The sequence below is a fragment of the Melozone crissalis genome, unplaced genomic scaffold, assembly GCF_028551555.1.
Source record: "Melozone crissalis strain CALT ecotype California unplaced genomic scaffold, PUWL_Pcris_2 ptg000018l_1, whole genome shotgun sequence".
Lineage (NCBI taxonomy): Eukaryota > Metazoa > Chordata > Aves > Passeriformes > Passerellidae > Melozone > Melozone crissalis.
This window is the reverse complement of record NW_026535796.1, coordinates 13,284,583-13,303,166: the sequence shown is the minus strand read 5'-3', so window position 1 is coordinate 13,303,166 and position 18,584 is coordinate 13,284,583. Positions and strand designations below refer to the sequence as shown.

At 40.2% G+C, this 18,584-nt stretch overlaps 2 protein-coding genes across 2 annotated transcripts in view; one reads left to right on the top strand and one right to left on the bottom strand.

The window, feature by feature from the left end:
- Positions 1–1,643, bottom strand: part of PDHX (pyruvate dehydrogenase complex component X) — a 33,382-nt gene extending 31,739 nt beyond the window's left edge. The window contains exon 1 of the mRNA XM_054275601.1: positions 1,521–1,643. The gene's annotated coding sequence lies outside the window, so the exon portion shown is untranslated. The remainder of the gene's footprint in view (positions 1–1,520) is intronic.
- A 336-nt stretch (positions 1,644–1,979) lies between these two features.
- Positions 1,980–14,738, top strand: APIP (APAF1 interacting protein). The gene is made up of 8 exons (XM_054275518.1): positions 1,980–2,084; positions 4,301–4,401; positions 7,245–7,293; positions 8,605–8,722; positions 9,754–9,889; positions 12,443–12,610; positions 13,145–13,267; positions 14,285–14,738. The coding sequence occupies exons 1-7, from the start codon at positions 1,980–1,982 to the stop codon at positions 13,242–13,244; spliced, it is 777 nt and encodes a 258-aa protein (XP_054131493.1). The 3' UTR covers positions 13,245–13,267; positions 14,285–14,738.
- Positions 14,739–18,584: the final 3,846 nt, after the last annotated feature.

Sequence of the window (18,584 nt, the reverse complement as noted above, 5' to 3'; positions counted from 1 at the left end):
GATTTTCATACTACAAAGTAGCAAAGGCAACAGTGCTGGAAAGAAGGGGATGTTGAGGTCTAAACCACAATGATGAAAGTGGCTCTGAACTACTACTGAGTTTTATTACACAAGTTTAATGAAAGCTCACTGTTTTGTAAGTGCACTTAAACCTCAGAGTTCAGGTTCTTCATGCTCAGCATCACACCAGGACCTCATGACAATGCACTTGATCACTGTTCAAATGTTTACAAGTTGTAACTTACAGAGCAAGTAGGGAAAGATCAAATTTCATTTAAGGATGTGTAACTCTTCCCACATCTCTTAGAGACAGAAGAAAACATGGAAGGGTAAATGATCTGCCTGATATCCTGAAAAAAACATCTTGAAAGGGTGTTGTCATAACCTCACGCTTTGACTTCTATGTAGGAAAGGATGCCAGACAAGCAATTAATAAATTCTGGTTTTCCCTTAAAAAACCAAATAGAATTGCATAAAAAATACATCACACACCCTTCTCCAGTTACCTGAAACATTACCAGGAGGGTAAGATGACAAAAATGTAGTGGAATTACCAAATATGGACCAAAACAACCAAATAGAAAAAACTTTCTTTTTCAGTGCTTAGCTATACATCCACTTAGAAAACACACTCCTGTTTCCAATGGTGAGAACCTTTTCCTTACTCACAACAAAATATTTTCATATTTGAAGGCTTAATTTTATTTTCCTCTGTAGATTTCACTTTCTTCCTTTTCTAGACCTTTAACAATTCTCACATGTCTCTCCGAGTTCTCCTACCAGCCCATCTCCTACACATCCCGATGTGCTTTCAGTCCCTCCAGAGACCGAGGCAAACACAGCCCCATACCGGGCTGCTCACCCAGCTCCCGGGGCTCCTGCCCAGCTGTGCCCAGCACACCGCGGGCCCTGCTCGCCTCCCCACCCCGGGAACCCCCCGGGCACCGCAGCTGCCCGTGCCCCTGCCCAGCTCGCGGAGGGCTGTGGCACACGGGAGGGAGCCCATGCTGGTGCAGCACACGGGAGGGAGCCCACGCTGGAGCAGCACACGGAGGGCTGTGGCACACGGGAGGGAGCCCATACTGGAACAGGGCAGGGGCTCCGGCTCCGCTTCCCGAGCAGCGGCACTACAAGCACGGGATGAAGTGACCGCAACCCTCGTTCCCGTCTCCATGCGCAGCCAGAAGGGAGGAGGCAGGGCAGGGTGAAGGAAAGGTGTTTTGGGTTTTTCTTCCCCCCTTTGCATTATCCTGCTCTGATTCTGATTGGCAGTAAACTCAATATCCCCAAATCGAGTCTGCTCTACCCACGACAGTCATGGAGTAGTGGTGTCTCGCTGTCCTTATCTCAGCACTGAACCTCCTGCTGTATTTTCTCTCCTGCCCATTTGCGGAGGGGAGCTGTAGAGGAGCTCCGCTGAGCGCCTGACATCCAGTCAGGGTCAACCCGCCGCAGCCACCCGCTCTCAATCTTCTCTCCTCGCAGACACACCCAGAGCAGGGCACCAGCCCGCCACTCACCCAGCAGCTCCCAGGTGCCGTGCAGGTGCCTCCATCCTGGCCGGGCGGGCAGGGAGAGCCCCGCGCCCAGCGCCGAGCGCCCGGCCCGCAGCAGCCGCAGCAGCCGCTCCCCACCGCCGCTCAGCCACAGGGACGCCGCCATCTTCCCCCGCCCCCCGACCGCGCTGGGGCTGCCCCGCTGCCTGCCTGAGCAGAAATAACCGGGCACGCCCCCGGCGCCGGGGGGCGGCCTCAGGGAGCCCCCGTGCCCCGCCCGCGGCACCTGCCGTGGCATTGGCCGCCTCGATCGCCCCAGGCACGGGCAAATTCAATCGCGCAGACACCCGCGCCCAGCCTGGCAGGTCGTCCCCGGGGCGCACCCGCCTCTCCTCTGGTCCCTGCGGGCTCCCGGCCCGGGAGGAGACCAGCGGCCTCTCCATCCCGCCCGCCGCGGCTCGGCTCGCTGCCCGCGGCCGGGCCATGCCCAGCGCTCCGCAGGCGCCCGCGCGGCGCCCCAAAGAGGCCCCCGAGCAAGGACCCCGCGCTGGCCGCGCCATGGCGGCCGCCGGCGGGGACGCGGCGCAGGTAACGGGGCCGGGGGGCGGCGGGGCCGCGCCACCGCTCCGAGAGCCCCGGCAGCGCGGGGCTGGGCCGCTCCTGAACCTCGCCAACTGGCCAGCAGCCTCGCAGCTGCTGATTAGGAGGGAGCCCCTGGGAGTACTGGTGGATGGCAGGCTGACTGTGAGCTGGCAGCGTGCCCTGGCGGCCGGGAGGAAATTCAGGCAGCGAGATCCAGGCGGAGCCAGTGTCCAGCACTCCAGGAGCAGTGATCATAAGCTAAAACACGAGTTCCACCTCAACGCGGCCATGAGCTTCTTTACGCTGAGGCTGGCAGAGCTCTGAATAGGCTGCCCAAGGGAGTCGGGGAGTCTTCCTCCCTGGAAACATTCAAAAGCCAGCTGGTGCTTTCCTGTGTCACCTGCCTTGGCACGGGGATTGCACTGAATTGTCTCCAGAAGTCTCTTCCAACTCTGGCTATTCTGTCCACCTATATAAACGTGTTGTAAAATTTAGTCCAATTTCCAGAATGTTGCCTGCTGTCAGACTGGCGTCTACAGGACTCATGGCTCTTTTTATGTTAACTGGAGTTGTTTAGGTTTGTTTTGTGATTTGGTTTTCTTCTGGTTTTTTTGAACTGGCCTTTGATTGGGGTTTTATGTATCATCACAACCAGAACATGAGCTGACAGTGCTGTGTTTCATCAAACACTGAGCATAAGGAGGCATTGCCTGGACAAGGCTCAGACACCTCTCCAGTTTGTGTGTGACACTGGTGGAGAGACCAGCCCAAGCTTCAAAACCAGCCAGAACTGACAGCAGGGAGATGAGAGGTATCAGCAGCCTAGATAATGTGGCCTGACAGGAAAGTGGGAAAGAATCCAGTTCATTATAAACAAAACAAAGCAAAAAAAAGGCAGCAGACTGAGTTGTTGTAATACATGAAACATTGTCGCGGTGTAGGTGAGAGGGAAGACCATCTCCTGCATGTCCACCATCCTTGGTGAGAGAGAGCAAATCTCACTGTCACTGCAGGTTGTAAAGATGAGGTTGGAGTAGGAGATTCCAAACATTGTCAAACGTGCCCCAGGCTGCCATCTCCAGGAATTCACCTTCCCACTCTCCACTGCCTCTGCCTCGTGCTCCTGTTCCATCCCCACCCTTAGCTGTGCAAGTCCAACTCCACCTGGAAGCATTTCTTTCTAAACATCTCAGCAGAGGTATTGGCATCAATAACCACTGCCTGCCGTTTTTGCTGCGTGCCGCTTTTGCTTTGGGTCACTCTATTCTGTTGGTGTTGACAAAATACTCCCCCCCAAGGTGGATTCTTGCTACTAAACAAAATATTTTTCTTGGAAATGGTTTTGATGGGCATTAATGACCGAGATGAGTAGTAGAGCAGCTAACCATTTGTCATTTTAGAAAACTTTTAAAGCTTCTAGTTGCTGCAATAGAAAAAAAAGAATCCTACATAAAAGCACACCATAAAAGCAGCTGTTTAACTGTGGTAATGTAGGTAGAAACCTTATCTCTGACAGCAGAGATACCTTTGGTTAATATATAGATATGGATATTAATGTAATAAAAAATGGAATATGGAAAAAATACAAGATGGGGGTTTTTTCCTCCTAAAGAAATAATAAAATAATGCTGTTTTCTTTCTGACTAAACTGCATCTAAAGTAACTTTGTGTAGTAAAAATGTAGGAATGTAAAGTTCATAAAATAATTTGCATGTATTTTCTGTGGTATTTTTGAGTGCTGTTTAAAAATGTGTATTGACTAATAGAGTCTGTTCTACTGAAATTTGCAAATCAAGCAAAGTAAACCTACAGAAAAACTGATTTAATATGAAAACTATTAGCCAAGGTTTTAAATATTGGCAATGTTAGATGCATTTATTTTCCCTTCTTTTTGTGCAATAGTCCATAATATAATCCTGCTGGTATAATATCTATGGGCCACTGCACTCAAATAAATTTTAGGTGAGACCTTTCCTGTGAAGGATAGTCAGACTTGTACCTTATTTGAGGTTTTGTTTGTTTCAAGGTGTGATGTCCCTGGCAGAGCATTAAGGGCATTGTGTAAACATGCAGTTATTTTGTAATTGAAATTCATTAGCATAAATTAGACCATTTTGCTGCAGTATGAAAGTACTAATCCTTTAAACTCAGTTTGAGAGCTTGAAATCTTAGGTGTGAGGTGTTTCTGATGGTTTCTCATTTATTATTTTTTTTCTTTTTAGGATGGATTACATCCAAGGAATCTTATCCCAGAGCTTTGTAGACTGTTTTATGGTTTAGGCTGGGTAACAGGAACTGGTGGAGGAATCAGCTTGAAACATGGGTAAGTGATGATGAGAGACAACGTGGTGGTGAGAGAGAGGTGGCTGTGTTTAGTACTTGGTCAGGGCTTTTCAGCTCCATGAGAAATGTTTGCAAGTTGGGAGTGGGCAAGAAGTTAGAGGGGGAAATGAGCAGTGTGCCAAAATTAACCATATAGGGGGAAGGTGAATAGTCTGAATTAATCATTGCAGTCCCTTCAATGGGAAGAGACAATGTCAGAGAGTGACCTTATCCTGTCCTTTTCCTACCTTTTTTTAAGGTAGATGAATTGCCTTTAAAGAACAACGTGTTCCCCCTTTTTCACTTCACTGACTATGGAATTGAGTGGGTTACATCAGGCACACGGCTTTCAAATGCCTGTGGTTAAATAAGATCAGTCTCACCCTGGATGTATTTCACAGGCCAGATATTTCCTCTCAGAAGGAAATTGCTGTTCCACTGAGGTAATTTCTGAGGAGACAAATACTTTACGTATAATTAAAGCACGACAGGTAACAACAACTTTTGGTCTGTGTCTCCTATGAAGAAGCACCACTTTGTGTTTTAATTTGCCTGTCTCCCACCTCTTCATAATCTCCAATCCTTTTAGTGGGAACAGAGCTCCTCTCAGTGGCCACTGAAAAGAAGTCCTCATTCTGCAAAGAGCCTTGCACAGTGCCTGCAGTTCTGTGCCCAGTCACAAGGTTGTGACACAGTCTTGAGAGGGTCTGACCTCTCATTTTCTGGTATACACTTGCATGCATACACAAACAGCATTGCTATTCAAAAATCTATTATATGTGTGTGTATATATATGTGTGTGTGTGTATATATATATATATGTATATGAATAAAGGACCCTAAATGCTCATATTGATGCTGTTTGGACTTTGTGCAGGTCATTTCAACTCCCTGGTTGATTTTGCATGGAAAGCCACAACAGTAATAATGAATGAAAATGGTAAATTCTGTGGGAAGACCTTTCTAGCACTGATTTGTCATCAGTACCTAAATGTAGCCTATTTTCTTTGTCATTCCAGTGCAACTCCTGTTGGTTTTGGCAAGACAACTGGCATTATCAGAGAATGCATTAATATAGTTTTCCTTAGTAGTTCTATAGCTTGTTTACTTGGCATTGTTAGAAAGGAAAATGTAAAGGAGCAGTTGAAATTTGATTCAAATATAACAACTGTTTTTACCAGGTAATCTTAATCACCCTTACTCACTGTGCAGTTCATATCAACTATCAAGGAAAACAAATGCCAATTTGGACTTGGCATAGCATGTTTAAAATGGATGTAGAATTCTTTGTGAGGTATCTTGTCTTTGAAGACTTTATTTTATCATCAGATTTTTCTCTTTCTGGTTAAGTTCTAAAAAATAAAAAAATCTGGTTTAAGAAAAATTGTGTGTCTGTCATAAGTAACTGAGTTTACCACTTAATTTCTTATCTTGCTCATACAAATGAATCAAGACTAAATTAATGCAATGCCAGCAGTGCTAATTCATGTATGTCAAAAACTATAAATATGATAAAGCCACATTTTTCTGTGCTTCACAGACATTTTACCACTATGAATAGTATATCATCTTAAGAGTTTTATTTTTGGAAGAATTAAAATCATAGAATTGTTTAGATTGGTAAAAATCCTTATATCATTGAGTGTCCAACCATAAACATACCACTGCCAAGTTCTCCACTAAACCACATTCCTAAGCACCATGCCTAAAGGTCTTCTGAAAACTTCCAGAGATGGTGAGCCACCTGCTTTCCTGGGCAGCCCATTCCAATGCTTGCTAACCCTTTCAGTGAAGAAATTTTTCCTGATATCCAATTTAAACCTCTCCTTATGTAAATTCCTCTTGTCCTGTCACTGGTTACCTGGTAGCAGAGACCAACCTCACCTGACTACAGCCTCCTTTCAGGCAGTTGTAGAGAACAGTGAGGTCACCCCTGAGCCTCCTTTTCTCCAGGCTAAACACCCCCAGCTCCCTCAGCTGCTCCTCACAAGACTTGTGCTCCAGACCCTTCTCCAGAACTACAAAGATCCCATGGTCTATAGGAAACGTGTCTGTAACTTGACTAATTATTCACTAGATGTCTCTGTGCTCCTGAATTTAATACGTGACTGCTGAAGTCAAATAGTGGTTGCAGTTCAGAGAGAGAATATAGTTGGGGTTTTTGTGTTACTAATGAAAAGAATGCAGTGCCATCTTGAAATCATTTTAGTTTCAGTTTTTACGGTTTTTTGTTCATGTAGTCCTTGCAAGAAGTGATGCACTTCTTAAATTTCAGTAATTTAATTACACTGAATTAGTGCTATCTGTTTATCAACACAACTAAACATGGAACTGCACTAGAAACCTAACCTGCACACTTTAAAAAAATGTATTTACAATGTTGAATGTTGCAGATAATTGTTACTGTTTAAAGATAGTTTATGGAGTTTTATGTAATGGTTTTGTCACCTGCCATGTCACAGATCAGTATCTGTTTGCAATTTCTAATTTAATTTTTATTTTGAATTCTAAGAATTTGAGTTTGAGTTACTGCAGGGAGAGGCTGTTTTTCTTTGTTGGAAAAATAAAGCTGCGCTTCTTACTTGTGTTTCGGATATCTGTCAAATTGAAAGCAGGGTTTTGTACCCCTGCAAATTAAAGGTTTTATTTGCCCTTCTGCAATTTGGTTCTATTTTGAAAACTATCTACCTGTAAATGTATGGAAAGAATAAGAAAGTTTTTTAATTGTGAGGGTCTAGATTTGTTATTTCCTTTTCAGTGGCTCAAAAGCTCGAATGCCTATCTGGTGGAACAGTCATTGCTCAGCTGTGTTTACTGATTTTTCTCATCTGCAACTTTTCCTAGGGATGAAATCTACATTGCTCCTTCAGGAGTCCAAAAGGAAAGAATACAGGTGTGTTAAACTGCTTTTACCTCAGAGCTCATCTTGAGATGGATGAAAGTGCCTTTGTTTAGTTTCATTTTTCCTTATGTGAAGTTACAAACCTGTTATACATTTGAAACAACTGCTGATTTCTCCCAGTACTCCACTATCATAGCAAGCCAGTATGTGTTTCAGTGGCCAGTGTAGATTAGTCTTGATGTTCTCCTTGCTTTAAATTAACACAAAGCAGCATGAGAGTGGAGAATTACTCCAGTCCAGCTTTATTCTTTGTCAGGCTTGGTTGGCTAGACCTGTCTGGCTACAGTTTCAAGTTACCCGTGTAAATAGACATTAACACCTCATTGCTGTTTATTTTCATTTGAGTGATTGCAAATATTTGTCTTGATATTCTCAGTAAATAACTGGGCTCTCCCCATGAAAAGGTGACCTTGTCTCTCTCTCTGCTTTCCAAAAAAACCCAAAATGTAAGAGGAGGGGGGAATGCTGTACAATACCTATTTTATGACAGCAGGAACTCCCCCAGAATAGAGTAATACATGGAAAGGATTTGTCAGCTCATAAATCTGAGGATAAATACAGTGAGGAGGGAAAGGAATTTCTTCTCTGTTAGAAACTTGGGGTCTTAGAGCAGTGTTTGCTGGGGATGTACAGAAGTAAGGCAGGCAAAGGTATGAGAGACAACCACAATGCTCTGGTCTGTGCTCACAGTAACAGATGATTAAGCACAGTCAGTGAGGAAATCTCCTGTAATTGTATTTTCTGCTGATTTTTAAAATAACATTAAAATTTTATTACTGTCCTGAGCAATTCTTTGTACTATTATGAATAGCTAATTGATGAAAAGGTAACAATTATGTAAAGCTACTAATAGCAAAGTTTAAAAAGAAATAGTTCTACAAGTTAAATGTATTATTTTTTAAGTTTACCTTGTGTTGTTTGTTGGTTCTTTTAAGTAGGGCAGGAAAAGTACATCTACATTTCTTATTTTGAATCAGTTACTACTTTTCCTTTTGATCAGTTGTTATTACTGAGCTATGCTATCTCCTTTCTGAGAAAATTGTAGTTTTACAAATATCTGCATGGCATCAGTCTGAGGAAAAAGAGTTCCTAATACTAATTTCCATTACACAGTGTTGGTAAGTACTATTAGAAGCTGGAATAAATGTGGAGCATTACAGCACTTTTACAAAGTTCAAATCACATTCTGTATTAAATACATGGTTTGTATATATTTGTTTCCCTAGAGGGAAAACAAAACTATTTGAGGTTAAATATCAAATAAAACTATCACAGATCAAAATAATTTCTTCTTTCTTACAGCCAGAAGATATGTTTGTTTGTGACATGAATGAAAAGGACATCAGTGGTCCTCCACTGCACAAGAAACTAAAGAAAAGCCAGTGCACACCTCTTTTTATGAATGCCTACACTATGAGAGGTATGTAGCAATGTTTGCAGTTCAGCAGTGACTGAAACACTGTATATGTACATCCACAAAATTGCTATTCAGTACCATATTCTTTATACATAGAAGTTACAGTGAAATAAACATGAAACTATAAAATAAATTGATATGCAAAGGATATAATCCACAGTAACATCCTGTCAGTATCATTTGGAGTTTAATCTTGTCTTGTAGCTATGCCTGTGATCATGTTTTCAGCACTGATTTTAGTGCAGAATATTGGTAGGTTGCAGGGGAAGCCCAGGATTGCAGCAGTTTTACATCAATGGTTTTGCCAGTTCAGCTATTACAGTTTAAATCCTTTTCCATTCGTTGGCTGAGATTAACAGTTATAAAATAGGAATAGGTGAAAACAGTATGAAACTTTTCTTTTGCAGGTAGAGAGTAATAGAGAGTTTTTGATGTGTAAAATTTACATCGGTTATTTTAGAAAGTATTTCGGGAGTCTCTTCTGGTCTTCCTGCACAAGCAGCTTACATGTGTCCTCAAGGAATAGCAACGTTGCATCTTTATAAGTAGATTATAATTATTGTCTACCTATCTTTCCATCATGACACAGTAAGATGATGAATTTTTTTCAGAGAATCAGCAGATAATTGAGGAAAACGTAAAAAGAAAGTAAAAGGCTTTAAACTTTCATTTAACAAATAAGTTCAGGAATTCCTTATAACCTCAGAACTCTGATAAAATTGACTGTCTCAGTCATTGTAGCATATACAGAAATGTACAAGTAGTGTTTCTGCTTGAATTTGTACAAGCAGTGTCTCTCCTGGAATGTGTCACTGACTGAAAGTTAACACAAGTGTCCTAAGACAATGCATACTTATCCCTTATGAATATTTACCTCATACCTTCATTTAAGTTGCTGTATATTTTCCCTCTCTTACAGCAGATCAACATTTGCTAGGATGCCTAATCAAAGGAAATGAATCTAGTATGTGAATAAAATTTTCATAATAGAGACATTTTAAAATTAATTCTGAATTTTCTTTTTTTGCTCCTAGGGGCAGGCGCAGTGATCCATACACATTCCAAGGCTGCTGTTATGGCTACCCTCCTTTACCCAGGGAGTGAGTTCTCTATTACCCATCAGGAGATGATAAAAGGAATCCAGAAGTGTACTTCAGGAGGCTATTACAGGTACTTCTCTATATTTAGGAAAAGAGGTATGGTGTTTGATTGTTTGTTTTCAGCAATATCAATACAAGTCATTTGAGTTATACACTTGAAAGTGTATAATACAAAGTATTAAGAATAAGAAGTAAAAAGACCTCTGGAATGGATGAGTCACCACTGGCTTTCTGTAAGATCTGAAGCCTGTGTAAGAGATCTGAGATAAGCTCTTGTACTGCCAAGGCTGCTGTGGTCTGTTGAGCTACAGGAAGAAGCCAAATAAAGAGCTACATCCTGAGATGTTGCCACATCTGTACAACATTCAGCTGTAACTGGAGCCAGCCAGCACCAGGTTGGATTGATAGCATGTACAAACTACATTTGGGTGGACTTCACATATCACTGCCTGTGCTAGTTTGGGGCATGTTAAGAGAGTAGAGGATTTCAGATCTACTTGACAGAGTTTGAAAGAAAATTCAGAATAAACAGCTCATTAAAGATAATGTTATTACTTTTCAAGGATGAGCTCTGAGGTAAGTGCTGAGTTATTCCAAATTATGTGTGATGGCTTGTTTTGAGGTCTCCACCCACAGAGTGTTGAATTGGGATCTGCAAACAACATTTATATAACATGTGACAAGGAGATGAGAAATTGAAATGCTAAATTCTTTCCACTTTTTGATGTTAATTTTTGTATCTAACTATTGCCCTTTGGCAAGGGAGAAAGCCATATGTGATTTTACGCCCAGGCATATTTTATTCCATTTTGGTTGACTTGCCAACTTTACTTTATTGTCACCATTAGCATGTGCATTTTTAATGTGGTAAAATGCAAACCCTTGTACTCAATTGTCTAAAAACGTTGTTTTTTTAAAAATCCACAACAATTTTTTATATGCATTTTGAGCTCTTAAGCACTCCTAAATGTTAGTCAGGAAACATTGGATTTATTGGGTTCCATGCCTCCCAGTTTTCTGTGTCATTCTATTAATTTACCCGAAAAATCCAAGAAATCAAAGCTCCTGGTTATATGGCTCATAAGCACATGTTCATTCACACTAGACTGATCCCACTGGCTTGCCTCACACCAGCCTCCCCATTGAATTCAAAGGAAAAATGGGTCCTTGGATTCAAAATACAAAATGGCGCTTTGCAAAAAAGGGATTGCGTGTTGTTTCTAGTTACATAAATCTTTTTTGGAAGCTGTCCAGGAAAATGCTACAGATAGAATAATCAGAAGTATATGTTGGCCTACATATGACTCCAGTGATGCCACACTAGTTTTACCTTTGGTTTCCATAGAAGGAGAATTAGATCAGTAGTAAAGAGGTCAGACTGTCACAAGGTATTTTACATCCATGTTTGACTAAATGTAGGCTGCTTATATTTCAATTTTTTAAAAAAAGAGATCCCAAGTATTTAGCTCATTCAGAATCTTCTTGACATTTTTTAGGTATTAGTTCTTGATGGAAAGCTTATAGTCCTGGTTAGGAATCAGTTATGATATTTGCAAGAGCTTCCAAGCTCAAGCAGAAAGCAGAACCTAGGAAGCCAATCCATTAACTCATTTGGCCTCATTAACAAACACTCCAAGTGTAATTTTAGTATTCCAAATTCATAAGAATCAGAGCTTCAAATACCACCTTACTTTCTTCATTCACTGTTTTTATAGACTTCCTTGAGAAAGTGTCAGCATTGAGAACTGTAAGAGATGAGACTTTATCTTCTGAATATTTGATTTCAAATATAAGCTGTTGATGTTGGGTTTTTTACCATTGCTTTCTTTCTGTGTTCCACAAAAGAAAGTACTACTAGCATCCACTCATGAAATATCTATGTGATCTCAATGATAAATCTGAACTTGAGCTGGGGACTTATTAAAACTATTTAAACAAGTTTCTGCTAGTGTTAATTAAGGTTCAAACAATGCCAAATATCCCAGTCCTCCTTCAGAAGAAACTCTTAGGCAAGTTCCACTGAGTAACGTGCATCATCTTGTCTTTGGAGCTGGGGTTCTCAGGCTCTCTTAAGATCACATGTAGCCCACCAATGACTCCATCACAGAGAATTTATTTTTCATGTGTTGACTCTACTTTCTATTTATATGCCTTAGCAGGACAATCTTCCAGGGGCTTTTTGGACTACCTAAATTATTTTTTTCTGCTCTCCAACAAACAGCTTCATTTCCTTCTATATGATATGATTCTTTTAAATAATTTAATCTGAGGTAAAACTTGTAGATGATGCCAGTACAGGATGAGAAGTTTGAAAAAGTTGTAAAGGGACCCAACTACAAAGTGATATGGGAATAAACAGCTACACATAATAGATTAAAGTGTTGTTTTCTTTTTGTGCCTCAAGTGCAGCTCAGGCATTGCCAGCGTAATATGTGTTTGGGAGTGAGAGATGTTCCTGAGAATTCCTGTGCTACAGCATCACTCACAAGAGAAGAGAATAAGATCTAGTGCTGAGAATTAAACTTTTTACACAGTCAGAGGATAATTTCTTTCTTAGGGAAAAGTTTCATACATCCAAGCACAGGTTTTTTTTAAACACACGAAGATGTCTTTTTTTTTCTAGATATGATGATACACTAGTGGTTCCTATAATTGAGAATACACCAGAAGAGAAGGATCTCAAGGAGAGAATGGCACGTGCAATGGAAAAATACCCAGACTCTTGTGCTGTGCTGGTCAGACGTCACGGTGTTTATGTATGGGGAGAGACGTGGGAAAAAGCCAAAACTATGTGAGTACAGTTCAGGAATATGCTGTCTCTTGCCTCAAGATCTTAATGAACTTAATGCCATGTATGTTTCCAGCCCATGGACAATGATCCAGAGTATTAGGGCCTCACTTTATGTATAGGGAGCTTTTGGGAATGGATTCATCCATGATTCCATTGCTTGGTTTTCCTTCCATATCAGTGCTGGCTGATAGGGTTGCCAGCATTTTCCTTTCAGACAAGTCAACAAATCCCTTCTCATATGAAACATGCAGGCAATCTCTGCTTTTATATGACACCTGCCAATACTGTTTGTGTAGCCTTCCCTAGTCCCATTTTTGGAATTTACCTCATCTGCTGATGGAAATGCAGCAAATAAATATTATGTAGGAAAGTGGCACTTTCCATTCCACAGCATTGGAAATAAACAATAATAGAGCTGTCCAGTCAGACTATCACATTGGTGATAAAATCTTAAGGAAGGAAAATACTAATTTTCATAAAACATGATAAGGCTTGAGCTTTACTTACATTGCATTTTTTCCCTATTTATTTTAGGTGTGAATGTTATGACTACTTGTTTGATATCGCAGTGCAGATGAAGCAGCACGGGCTAGATCCTTCAAAACATCCAGCAGGAGAAAATGGGATCTTGTAAATGTCAACAACATTTATAGTCAGGTGTGAATTTATCTGTAAAGCTGATCTGCTTGGAGGGATAGACTATAGATGACACCATCACTTCAGTCTGCTTTCCCACTCAGGAAACTTCAGTATTGCTCATCTTCCCCCAGTCTGCTCCATTACCACTGCAGTTGTGTCTATGCCTGAAGTGCTCCTTTTCCACACAATGCAGCAAAATATATATATATTAATAGCTAGGTATGTCCAGTGGATCTTTTGTGCCAATGTACAGCATGGAGTGTGATTTCTTTTTAAAACAAAATAAGATCAAGCATTTCCAGAAAAGCCAATGGACTAAAAAGGCCAGAGCCTAGTGAGCTGATATGGACAGAGATGTCTAAACACCCACATTTGTTCTGCTTGCAGGATCAGGTTTGATTTCAGACCATCTCAGTGATATTACTTATGTGGTGGGTTGGTTGAGGGTTTTAGGGGGGTTGGTTTTTTCCTTCAGTGTGGTTGGTTGAGTTTCACTGATTGGTGTTACCTGTTTACCTCATGTAGGAAATCACATTAACTTTCTGTTTTCTACTATAGCAATGATCAGTTTTGAAAGTTTTCATAAGAAATTTTTGAAGTTAAAGCCCAAAGATAATGAGATCAGGGTACTCTACCTGAAGGATACCTGAAACAATTCTCACATATGTACAGCTTGGTATGGCAAAATGCAGTGGTAGCATAACATTTCAGAGTTGGAAAATACAAATTTAAAGGTACCAGTACTGAGATTATAAAAGAATTTCTTGACCAAAGCAGTGGGGCAGGAGGTGTGCTGTCAGTGAGCCTCTGCCTTAGCAGGCATTCAGGGTGCTGCTGCTGCCTGCAGTGAGAAGACACGCTGGCTGCCACTCCTGCACAAAGCTACCTCATGGCCCACCAGGGCCATTCTAAAATTACTTCTCAGCCCCTGCAATTGGATAAGTTGGGCTACTATAGTGGCACTAGTATTCCTTTGCCTATTTTTGTTGACATGTTTTAGAATATTTTTGCTTTTACTTTGTTTCTCCTGTACAGGTTTCTTACATGATGATGGGAGTTCCAGCTTTCACCCCACATTACTGAAGCCAGAAGGGGGTGCTGATCCTCAGCTGATTGACAATTGAGAGCAGCAACTTTTAACTGTTAAATGCACCTAAGAATTAAAGGACAGTTAAAAAAAAAAAAAACAACTACTGAACAATCATTGCAATTTCCAAGTCCTGTCGAATGCCACAGTAGAAGGAATGAAAATTCAGATGCAAAAATACTTTGAAAAACTTTGGAGAACTAATGTCACATTTTGGTTTTGTGCCTTAAAAATTCGTATTTCAACAACTTGCACTTGTTGATCCTGCCCTAATGCTACATCATTTAACTTGAAATAAGTCTTCATTTCTGAAAGTTATTGTAGCTTTTATTCTTCCAGAAAAAAGTGAGGACAGCCCCTTAATTATAAGTTAGTAAAGTTTAAAGCATTGTTTGAACTGTTGATTCCTTCATACCATGTTTGTGTTTATGTTTTCGGGGTTTTTTCCTTTTTTTAAATAAAGCCTGTAGCATATGTATTTTTAAACTCTCCTAATTGTCATTATAATGAGAAGGAAATTTTATAGCATGTATTTTGCAGCTGTTACTGAGGGACTGCTCTGGGTCTTACCTTTTTAAATTCCTTCACTTTGAATAACAGCTTTGTATGACCTCTACTTAGCCCCCACCCCAAGGTAGATTTAATCAACCTGCTCATTCAAACACAGTCTTGCATAATTATGACAGAGTCTTCTTTCAAAATCTTCTGGACTGGCCCCCTGGTGGCATCAGTGTAAGCTCAATTGACCAATTTTCTAATTGGGTATTGAGACCTCAGTCCCAAGGGTGAGCTGAGCCAGGCTAAGTGCCGGCTGACCCTGGTTTCTGCTAGGGGCTGTGCATTCCCACCACTTCCCATTCCATCATCTCTGGCACTTTTTTGGAGCTTCCATGAGGTGAATTAACTCTTCGGCCTAAAATAAAACTACTGTGGGAGTGAGGGAAAAATTGTTTCAATTATTTCCTACTACTAAGTCACTGATAAAAACACTGAATCGAGTCAAAGATGGGTCCAAAGAGAACCTAGAGCCAGGGCAAGAGGAGATGGCTGATGCCAGAGATGGCAGACACCGCTTCCCCCTTTTCCGGAGGATGACAGTTAAGGTCAGTGTTTGTGTACCTTAGGCATGTTTGCCCTTCCCTCTTGTACCTCTGAACCTGCAGTGTGCAACATTTAACCCTTAGGGGGACATTGGTTATGGTAAATAATGGTTATCACTGGGTAACTACAGGTTGTTTGCTATATGTTTATTGATACCTTTTTTCATTATTAGACATTTGTCAGGGGCAAATAGTTTGTCACATTCCACATCTTCTGAGTGTATGTGGATTGCAGTAAGAACTTGTGTGAAAATGCTATTTTTTAGACCAGAGAGTGACTTTGGACAGGCTGCTTCACTTAAGCATAAAATATCTCTGAAGTGTGTTCAAGACTTGAGAGGTGCAGCTGTCTTTAAGGGAAAGCAGACTGTAATTCTCTCAGCTTTTCTTCCCTGTGGATGTACTAATAAAAACATTTCATGTGACAATCCAATTAGTCTTGAAATCTAGTTGCCACCTATTGATTGTAGCCTTTAATTATTTATTTAAACTGTCTGATTTTTGCAAAAAATAACTTTGTGTGGTATTCTGATTATGATTTCAGAATAGGTGATAATTGTATCATTCCATGATACTGATGTTTTACAAGGATGAAGAACATTTTACATTTGATGGCTTTTTGTTTTGCATACATAAAGACAAACCATAAAAGAACACTCATGAGGAAAGGTATTTTTTGCCAAATATATTCCTCTGGGGTTGTATGAGTTACAATATTCACTTTCTCATGCAGCTACAATTTGCTCTGTAGCCTTTCTAAATTCTGTAAATAATCACATTTCTACAGTAGTAGTTAAGTTATTTCATACAGGATTCCTAGATGCTCAGAGTCCCATTTAATGATTTGGAAATTTGTTAAATGCACCCTTCTCCTGTCTTCTCATATGAATCCTCATCAAAGAAATTAATGCCTTCACAACCCTGGTGGCTTCCTAACCCTGTGAAATGATTATTGTTTCCTGAAGTGCTCACAAAGCTCTGGCAGTTCAGCTCTGATTATGTAGAACAAAAATAGGAGAACGTCTCATATGATTCAAATCTTATTGACTCACATAATTTTTAAGTCTATCTCTTTTCCTGATGTGAATATTAGGCTTTTAAGCCAGCTAGGTGTTTTTCTGTGTTTGCAGCAAAGACTTGATCTCCACCAAAGCTGATTATCTAGGTTTAGTATCACAGATAGGCTCATGGCAGAATGACATAATTCCCATTTAAATGGTTCATCCAAAAAGCTAAGTAAGTTCCAACGTTTCTCAATAAAAGTAACTTCCTAGCAAACATCCTGCTTGCTTTCCAAGAAGGAAATAAAACTGCAGAATACAGGATCTCGAAATGTTAAAGAGATAGAACACTTAACTTACCGTAAGCGGTTATGATGCCAATGTATATTCTGTTGTAAATGCTGTAATGCCTGAACAATTGGCATCCTCTTCAACTCTGAAATTTTAATTAAAAAATTAATATTAAAAAAGCCCACTGACTAGTGGAACATTACAAATAAACCAGTAGCCTTCCTCTAAATTGTTTTTTTTGCCACACATTTTGGCAAACAGGTTTGTAACAGTTTTTTGCTATTTTACAGAAGATGGCAAATGAGAAAAAAGATCCCTGGAACACTCTAAATGGATTACTCCCATACTGAGGAGTAGAAGAAAATATATAGCTTGATATTAATCCTTCCTGATTTCAAAACAATTAAAAACCCCTGAAAATACTTCATTTTTCAAGCAACTTCATATTTGTATTTCAGGTATGTTCTAAGGGGAGGTGAACCCTTGCAGGCTTTGGTTTTGTTTTGTTTTCCTAGGTACAATAAAAAGTTGCTCCTTACAGAGCCAGGCTGTGTGCAAGGACAGCCCTCTGAGCTGAGACAGACTTTTGTAACAGGGGTAGAGGAGCCTGTGATTGCACTTTGCTACCAACTAATCTGACCCTTCATGGGTCTGGATGTTTGCTTAAATTTCAAGTCGGCTTAATGTTAAAGGCTTAATGTTACTCCAGAAGAATGCTACCTGACCTGATTTTTAAGAATGAATTTTTAAGTCCCTAAGTCTGAAAAAGAGATCTCAGGCATTTATCCTGGTACTGCTAAAGGTTTTGCTGCTTATAATGGATGGTAAATAAAATCTGGCTTTTGGTTGACTTGATTAGCACAGGCTTGTATTTCTGCTAAATAGGAGTGCCAGAGTTTCAGCATATACTGAGTGAACCATTGCAAAATTATTTTGGAGATGAAACCTCTAGTGGAACCACATCCATTGCCTGTTTCTTAGGATTTTAATCTATTTTAATCTATTGAAATCAAAAGCAATTCCAAATATTAAATTTTTAATTTTTCTGTAGTCTGCACACTTAATCTAGAATCTTCTAGTTTTTGCTAGAGTAGTCAAAGAAAACCAGTGACTGCCTAATGCTCAGTACAAAAATGGATTGAGCGTGTTTGTGTGGATGGGAATAATGGAAATTCATATACTCTGAGTAGCATTGACAAACACACTCTGTACTTATATATGTCTGTTGGAGTTTTTAACTCTAAGAGACTGTGCTGTTGGACTAGCAAATTTCTCCCATCTATGACAGATAAAATTACAGGTTAATCTCCAGAAACCAGATCAACAGGAATTTATTTAAGTAGTTAAGCATAAATTCTGTCTCCTTAATGAGCCTCAGATTAGCTTCAATTTCTCTAATGGTAATTTCTGGTTATTACAAACAGAATACACTGGATATAGAAGAAAGAATAGGTTTTATATTTAAAACAAAGAGCTGGATGTCTAGATTTTGTGGCTGATTGAACTGTTACCTTAAGGTCATGCCTTGAACAGTTCACTTTGATGGGAATTTCAAAAGACCTTGAATGAATCAGATACTACCCTAAATCCCATTGGAAAGTTATGGGATTCATTTTGTTAGGCTCCCCTCTTAACTCCAAGGATGTAGCTGTCTTTATTTCAATCAGGAGTAAGAAAGAAAAAAACCAGAGAAGGTCACCTTGAGTACAAGCTGCCAACTTCATCACTGCTGTGTCCCAGTTTGATATCAAATATCTAATTGGTATTTTTTCCCTATGTAAGAAACTTGTAGTTAAGGAAAAGGTTACATAGCTTGATTTCACCTAGAAGGAATTTACAAACCCAAGAAATCAGGA